We start from the raw sequence: 8,827 nt of genomic DNA on the forward strand, positions 1-8,827 counted from the left end.
CCTTCAAGACATTCTCTCAAAGAATAGTTAATAAAACGATATATGAAAAGTGTAAATAGTATTATTAAACATTTCACTATTTCACCAGTTGTAAATGCATTTTGCCTTTACATTTAAGCAAACAGGGCATTCAATGTATGTAACGTAATTTAAAAGTAAAGGCAAAATGCATTTACAACTTTACTGTATGAACTGGATCAAATAGTGAATTCCTTCAAGGGTTATCAAAAAGTGTGAAAAGGGAATTACCATCAGCCTCACTGACTGTTCTGCACAATATCAGCCAAGCCTGTTCCCTTTGTGCAACTGACCACATGTCTCCCCCAACACACACACCACTCTTTCCCTTTGACAGGCTAGATCTTATGTGTACTTATGAAAATATTTGGCATATAAACTCATGTTCACCTCTGAAAGTGAGAGATTGTTATATTTTAACTCTTTCTATGATGAGAGTTACCTGTTAAATTATGTATAGCCTATGCCTACCAAAGGATGCACCTTCAATAGAGAAACCATAAGTTTCCCCATCTAAAAAAAGCTTTAAATCAGTGAAAATAATAAATTCCTGATTCCCAATGATTTAACTGTTTGGCTGGTGCAATTGATGTCACACCTGGGTACTTGAGCATAGAAGTTTCTAGCAAACCCACATTCCATACCCTTAACATTTCACACGAAAATTGGGCTGGTAGCCAGTTTGGGAAAACACTGTGCTAACCTGATCAACATGGTTGCCGTCTCCAGTGGGCCAGCGGTGCTTGCTGGGGGTGCACCCCCCCAGCTGCTCGCCGTGCTGCCTCTGGAAGAAGTACCCCACCGTGGCGTCGTCCTGGGAGCGCCCGCTCAGCGGAGGCTGCGGGGTGCCGGGGGTAGGGTTGGCGCCCCGGTCCATGCCCTGCAGAGGGTGCGGCCCTACGGGTCCACCCCCCCCCACCGTGGCTAGGGAGCTCCCTCCGTGGACTCGGACCCCGCCAGCCTCGGGGGCACCGTTGGTATGCAGCATCCCACCGCGTGTCTCCGGCCAGGCCGCGTCATTCATACCTAGGATGCTGCATGGAACGCTCATTCCACGGGGAAACCTGCGGGAGCAAGAGATCCAGACACTTGTTTTGGTATTTTTTTTCTGAGTGGGTATGAGTCCCACTCATATTTTTCATTTTATTGGATAGAGATAGTGAAAGACAAGACAGGAAAGTAAGGACGAGACGGTATGTCAGCAGGGCATGGGCCGGATGTGTGCGCTATATGCAACACTTGTTAAATCTCATAAAGATACATAGATAGCTACAGCATCTTCGGATTGACTTAACCTGACGAACACTAAGCTCTAACAGTAGTCTAATTACTGGTACAGAAGATATGCTGCTAAACCAACCTAACATGCAAAGCTTAATATTACTTTCCCCATAGACACCACAGATTTTTTTCTAATGTGTTTACATAATTTGGACAATAAGGATTATGTTCAGTTACTTTTTTTGCCTTGTTCCTAGTTTAGGAAGACTGATGACAAATGATATTGTCCAGTTGTCTACAAAATGCATCATGGCGTTGTCATTTGCATTGAACTGTACCGCATTAAGTATTGTTGTTTAATGCAACCCTGTCGAAAATGTTTATCGTGGATCACTTGAACATTTGAACTTTAATTAGGTATAAGTTATTAGCTTACATACTACATGTATTACATACATAATGTGTAGTGATGAAACACTGATGCGTGCGGACCAACTTAATAACGTTAATTATTCGGTAGCTTGTCTTACTTGTGCAATTGCTACTATTAAAATCTTTTTTTAAATACTATTTATCTGCTCTTATCTCGTCTGTTATTTATTATGTTTTGTTTGCCAATGTTGTAACTTCTACTGGTGTTGCTTTCTTGGCCAGATCTCCCTCGAAAAAGAGATTTGATCTCAAGGGTCCTCCTGGTTAAATAAAAATACAATTAAAATAAATAATACTGCTAAGCCAGAGCTGTTACTCAAGAGAGCATAGCAGAGCTGGAACTGGTGTGTTTGGCCTTCTTCCTCGCCAGGCTATCGACGGTAGTATGGTGAACATTGGCCGCTAGTAAATATAACTAACTATAGCTAATGTTCGATAGCTAGCGAACCAAAGAGGATCTATGTAATTAAGTTAGGTTACTTACAAAGTTCAGCTCTTTGGAGGACCGAGGTCGAAAAACATGGATATGATGAAAACTAATTGCTAGCTACTGTTTGTGCTATTATGTAAGCTAGCTAGCTGTCGCAGCGGGTTGACTGGTCCCTGTTATGGGAGCTAGCTTCAAGTCGAGTCAAGTGTATGAACGCAACTTTTACATCATTCCTAACTGATCATAACCTCGCAATAGACACAAAACAATAGCTAGCTATTTTATTAACTGAAAACTTTTTTTGTTTACGAGTGTTTAGTAACTGATGTTTCATTAACCAGAACGGTCCCTTCCAGCAGTTAGACTGATCCCGACCACAGCTACCTATGTTCACTATTAACTATTGTCTTATTCTATCTATTTACTTCTTATATTTGCTTTTATTAATTGTCATTTTTATTTTCTTACTATGCACCTCTTGCTGTATTTTTTGTAATGTATGTAAAGCACTTTGAATTACCCCTGTTGTATGAAATGTGCTATTCAAATAAACTTGCATATGTTTACGATGTCTCTAGTTAGCCAGCTGTCTAATGTTCACGAAAACGTGATGAAACCGCATTAATATAGGGACAACGTAGGACAATGCAGGCTATTAACCTGGAAAACTGGCCGGTTGACAGAGCTAATGCTAGCCAATGTAGCCAGCTACCTGGGTCTTCATCACAAGAACCACTGTGTTTGAAGCTAAATCCTCACTAGCATGTAGCTTAGCATAGTCAGATAGCCGTCTGCTAACGTTAGCTCGATGTGTTGACTAGCAGAGTAAGGAAGGCCTCTTACCTTTTCAGTTTGATATTTAGGATCAGCGCGATAAAAACCACTATGTTGTTATTATATGAACATACGATGGAAACATAGCTTGTTGTCGTTCACACGGCGACAGCTGTAAAGCGAACCGTTAAAACGAGTAAAAAAACACAAACAAATGTCGTCTGGCTGAGCTCCTGCTGCTGCTGGGTGACTACACGCTCACTAACAACATGGCCCCCCTCCAAGGCTGCGTTCGTAAACTCGCTCTGGAATTCAGATCAGCACTCATGGAACGCCTCTTGTCCAATCAAATTACTCGGTCCCTTTATGACGTCAAACGCAGCGTGCGCTCCGGCGCTCTCAGGGCGAGTTTACGAACGCAGCCTAACAACATGGCCCCCCTCCAGGTCCCAAACACAGGGGCCTTACCCGCTAAACAAAAGGGGGAAACACTGAACGACCACGGCAATGATCCACGCTTCAAAGAGTCAGAATGCGCACTATAATACAATAGTGCAATATAGGATTTTAATTGGTACTTACGCGCTGTCGTTTCGGGGGAAGATCGATGTTTCTAAACCGTCAGACCTGAAACCGTAGCAGGCTGTATTGTTTTGTTTCCGTGGAGATCTAATCGGTGTTTTAATGATAATGGCTGCGTTCGTAAACACGCTCTGGAAATCTGATCAGCACTCATGGAACGCCTCTTCTCCAATCAAATTACTTGGTTCCTTTATGACGTCGAACCCAGTGTGCGCTCCGGCGCTCTCAGAGCGAATTTACGAACGCAGCCTCAGGCTTGAACGTGCAGTGTAGCTGGAGGAGTTGGACGACCACGCCAGTGCCCTCCCTGCAGTCTATGCATGTTGTACGTTTAGTTAGACCTGCGCACTAAAATGGCAAAGCAACATTATTATTGCATTAACTAAATAATAAAACATGACGCACACATTATGAACTTAGAATTCCTCAATCATTCAAATAGGAAATGTTATGCTTTATTATTTGATTAATAGTCATGATAGTTCCGTAGTGCGTCCAAACTTTCAATGTATATCAGGTTTCATGTTTTTATAATTAGGCCTCTACAGTAGGCCTATACATCAATTGATGAGGATCAATCCATCTATCCATCGATTTAGCCGTTATCTATAACATTTGTATAATTGTCATCATGATAAATAATAATAACAGATAGACTATATATATTTTTTAAATAATAAACTAAATTGGAGGTAAACAGATCTGGGTTAGGTCATCACACCAAAGCCACATGAAATATACCCCTCGGTTTCGTTCAATATTACATATCAACGGTCTTACAATTTCCTCCACAAAACACGTATTTGTATTCACCTTTAATGTCTTTATTGTCATTGTCAGGCTATGCACATGTTTGCTGTTCTCCTGCAATGTACATCCATTGACACCCACTGTCATAGAAATAAAGTACAAAGTACTGAATATGCAGAGATGACGCTGTTTGACTTAATCATAACTATATAAAATAGTCTGATAATTAACCGTTTTACATTCCTCTATAACTATTATGGGGTCTGGGCCATGAGACCTAGTATTTTGGTTTAGGAAGTCTTCTAAGGCAGGTTGGAATAACAACAGATAGCCTACAATAGGCTTAAACATTACTTTTTAAACATGGCTTATAGTAGTAAGCCTAGGCTAAGGCTTGATGTCTTGATGCATCATAACCAATTTACTATTTTTTCCACGAGGTATGTGAAGTAGGAAATGTGCTACACCAAACTATTTTCCATCTCATAGGCACACAGGGGTGCTTTATACGTCATTGGGTCCATCTCATAGGCACATAGGGGAGTGCCAGGTGCTAAAAGCGTCGGAGTGCACTCCCCTTTAGATGTTATGTATGAGAATGATACGAGGAGAGGGGATGCGAGGAACAGAGGAAAGACTATTGAGACGCAACCACGGTCCCTGTGTAGTCCATGCGTACACTACTCACCATTATCCACTTCTCCTCGTGGTACACGACCCTCCCCTAACCAACAAGGCAGGATGCCGGAGATCCAATCACCTTCTCCCTTGGAAATAATGATCTCACCCCCCTACTTCCGATTGGATTGCTATATTAGGAAAGCGTCCATGCCCTTTATAAAGGAAGCGCTTCACTTGGCACTATTAAAGACACTTATCATGACTCAATGCCCCGGAACGGTTACTACTGGAGCTGCCGAATATGCTACATAGATAGGCAGGATTGTACAAGTGCAGTGGATAGAATAGTTGCATGAATGTTACATTTGAACAACAGTTAGGAAGAGTTAGGAAGATAGGCGACGTCTTTGTTCTAAGAGCAACAAATGGCAGATATACGGAAAAAACTAGTCGTGGTCGGCGACGGCGCCTGTGGGAAGACCTGCTTGCTGATTGTGTTCAGTAAAGACGAGTTTCCAGAGGTCTACGTGCCGACTGTGTTCGAGACCTACGTAGCGGACATCGAAGTGGACACCAAGCAGGTCCAACTGGCGCTGTGGGACACGGCCGGACAGGAGGACTACGACCGCCTCCGCCCGCTCTCCTACCCGGACACTGATGTCATCCTCATGTGCTTCTCAGTGGACAGCCCGGATTCCCTCGAAAACATTCCCGAGAAATGGGTGCCGGAGGTGAAGCACTTTTGTCCCAATGTTCCCATTCTTTTAGTCGCCAATAAGAGAGACTTGCGCAACGACGAGAGTGTCCGGACCGAGCTGTCCAGGATGAAACAGGAGCCGGTGAGGACAGAGGACGGCCGCGCCATGGCCGCGCGCATTGGCGCATATGACTATTTGGAGTGTTCCGCTAAAACGAAGGACGGCGTGCGAGAGGTGCTGGAGACAGCAACGCGAGCAGCTTTACAGAAGAGATCTGGACCATCCAGTGGTTGTGGTGCCAATTGCTGCCGGTTGTTATGAATGAACAGCTATAAGGGCGAGCTTCTTTTTTTTTTTTTTATGAAGACTGTAAGGCTTTCCAACACCATTATCAATATCTTTGTCATTGTGCTTTAAAATTACGCATCACCATAAAGTTCACACGTGTGTCACCCAATGAGTTGAATAGACACTCTGACTGACTGGATCTATTATTCTCATCAATTTGGTTGACTGCGTCTTACACACATGTCAGATAGGCCGCCATGCAAGCTGAGCAAGTTTGTGTGAAGCGTAAAGTGCCTGATGCTATAGCCTTTCTTGGTCATGATCCACTTGAGTATTGGTACCAGTGTGATGGCAATTTATAACAGATTTGTGAAGGACACAACAGCTGGACGCAGTGGTTTCAGAGGGTACATTTTTTATTTATACGTTTTATTTATGTGTAACCCAGCTTTCAAGCCAAGATTTTGGACATTAGATGTTGGACATCACAGCGTTTTGTAGGGTTGCATTCTGCATACTTTTGCCGTAGACATATTTTTTTGTCAAGCAGCTTTTACAGTGTGATCAAATAGGCTGTCCATCCTGCCTTCTGTGTTTTTTATGGTCAACATTGCATTTACAGAATGACCATATCAGGTCAGGAATAACCCTCTGTGCAGCATTGTGTACAGCAAGAATGTAATTATTTCCCATACTGTACACTCACTGAGCACTTTATTAGGACACCTGTACACCTGTCAACAGTCCAAGCTGATGGAGGTGGTGTAATGGTGTGGGGAATGTTTTTTGGCACACTTTGGGCCTGTTAATACCAATCAATCATTGCTTGAATGCCACAGCTTATTTGAGTATTGTTGCTGACCATGTGCATCCCTACATGTCCACAATGTACCCATCTTCTAATGGCTACTTCTAGCATGATAACGCACCATGTCACAAAGCGAGAGTCGTCTCAAACTGGTTTCATGAACATGACAATGAGTTCAGTGATCTTCAGTGGCCTTCCCAGTCACCGGATCTGAATCCAATAGAACACCTTTGGGATGTGGTAAAACGGGAGATTCAGAGCTTGCACCTGAAGTACCTGCAGGAATTGTGTGATGCAATCATGTCTTCATGGACCAGAATGTCAAAGAAATGTTTCCAACATCTTGTGGAATCAATGTCACAAAGAGTTGAGGCTGTTTAAGAGAGAAAAGGGAGGCCCTACCGAGTATTAGTATAGTGTTTCTAATAAAGTGTTCGGTGTGTGTGATTTATATATATATATACATATATATATATAATGGAGTAATAGTGCAATATTTTTTCATGTCCTCAAGATTGTTGTCTAGTTTGTTGCTATTGTTTGATGCTTTTAAATAAAAATGATCACAACGTACAGTCTGTTCCATCACATTCAAAGCTCTTATGTGATCCCCTGTTGTGGAAGTAAGATACAAGCAGTCAGTATTTGGGCACTTTTGAGACATTGTTGTGCAGCACTGCCTACTACATACACATGGACATTTTCACATTTGACAGAGTATTTCATTAAAGTTATTATTTTGCTCAAGATTGTTGTTTTTGGAATCTCATTATTTCTAATCTTGTACATATACAATCTGTTATGTTATTGAAATACTGTCTTGTGTGTAGTAGTGGACAAAGAGGTGGTTTAATATACCACGTTGGGAAACAAAGAAGGAAATACTTGATGTTTCAAAAGTGAGGTGAAAGGCCCTCAAGGAATTAGTACAGAAAAAAAAAAAACATCAAATAGACAGATTCAGAGGTAGCAGTGTTTTTTTTGCCAGGCTACCAGCTAGCAAAATGTAAGACATGGGGCAACACATTGTGTTAAGGTGTGGCCTATCAGTGTGTTACAATAAGTCACAAGTTCAAATTATGTTGCACTCCTCAGTACTTACTATTCACTATTCATTCCTATTTCAGGCACCGGCTACCCCATCCAGAAAAATCTCCAAAAGGCACACAAGATAGTCACAGTCTCACAGTCCCACATTCACACACATAACTCTACTGTACAGGGAATCCCCCAGGTTTTCCCTCTGCACTGTAATAAACAGACAATAGTCATAACCACTGTTCTTATGACAATAGTTGACAATAGCAAGGCATTTCAGTGATGTATTGTACTGTCATGTGGGATACAAGTAAAATTAAAGAAATTATAATTCTATTAGCTGTTAGAATAGGGATAAATTGTGGATGTGCATTATGTGTTTTATTCATTTTAATTACAACTTGTTTACTATATTCTCTAGTAGTATTTCATGTTTTTAGAAGAAAAACACCCTGAAATTGAATGTATACTGTGTAAGGCAGTGTTACAGGACTGCTTTATGTCCTAGGAGTGCTTGTTCAGATTGAACATCCATTGCAGACATTATTACAAGTCCTCCCACCCCCCAAACCCTCCAATGCCAGTTGGGGTCTTTTGTGTAGCGTTAAGAGCTTGGTGGAGCCAGCTCTTTTTCAGGGTCGCTTTTGGTTGCAATTACTTAAAAGTCACATTCTCTCCTTTAGAGTTCTGTTGCTGGGCCCTTTATTTATGTACAAGGTAGGAACACAATGTACTCTCTCTCTCTCTCTCTCTCTCTCTCTCTCTCTCTCTCTCTCTCTCTCTCTCTCTCTCTCTCACTCACTCTCTCTTACTTTCTTTCTGTATCTCTCCCATTTTCATACACAATCATGTATAATAGAATATTTACTGAAAAAAAGAGTGATAAATAAATGGTAGAATGGTTATAACGATAACATTTCTACTCTACATACTACTCAAGATCTCCTGACTAATTATTACTTGTGGTATACAATATGGACCCCAATTGGGCTTCAGGCCCCAACAATGTTGTTTTTTCCCCACATAGAAATTAATCAGTAAAGGAAACTTGTTTATTAATGATTGTTTAAAAAAACTAAACTAAAAACCCCACTCAGTCCTAGGTACAATCTTAAAAGAGTAAGTAAGATTATATTACATTGTGCATCAGAGTTCAGGACACACTCC

At 41.5% G+C, this 8,827-nt stretch overlaps 2 protein-coding genes across 4 annotated transcripts in view; one reads left to right on the forward strand and one right to left on the reverse strand.

Annotated features, from left to right (window-relative positions):
* pum2 (pumilio RNA-binding family member 2) overlaps positions 1–3,031 on the reverse strand; it is a 31,525-nt gene extending 28,494 nt beyond the window's left edge. For all 3 annotated transcript variants that reach the window (XM_080550526.1, XM_080550525.1, XM_080550524.1), the window contains exons 1-2: positions 2,945–3,031; positions 722–1,082 (exon numbers count right to left, since the gene is read on the reverse strand). In XM_080550526.1, the coding sequence (XP_080406652.1) occupies positions 722–1,069 (348 nt within the window). In that variant the 5' untranslated portion in view covers positions 1,070–1,082; positions 2,945–3,031. The remainder of the gene's footprint in view (positions 1–721; positions 1,083–2,944) is intronic.
* Positions 3,032–5,133: 2,102 nt separating this feature from the next.
* Positions 5,134–7,276, forward strand: LOC308170835 (rho-related GTP-binding protein RhoB). Its single transcript, XM_080545682.1, has one exon. The coding sequence runs from the start codon at positions 5,254–5,256 to the stop codon at positions 5,845–5,847; it is 594 nt and encodes a 197-aa protein (XP_080401808.1). The 5' UTR covers positions 5,134–5,253; the 3' UTR covers positions 5,848–7,276.
* The last annotated feature ends 1,551 nt before the right edge of the window (positions 7,277–8,827 follow it).

Source organism: Nansenia antarctica, assembly GCF_963989245.1.
Source record: "Nansenia antarctica genome assembly, chromosome: 1".
Taxonomy (NCBI): Eukaryota; Metazoa; Chordata; class Actinopteri; order Argentiniformes; family Microstomatidae; genus Nansenia; species Nansenia antarctica.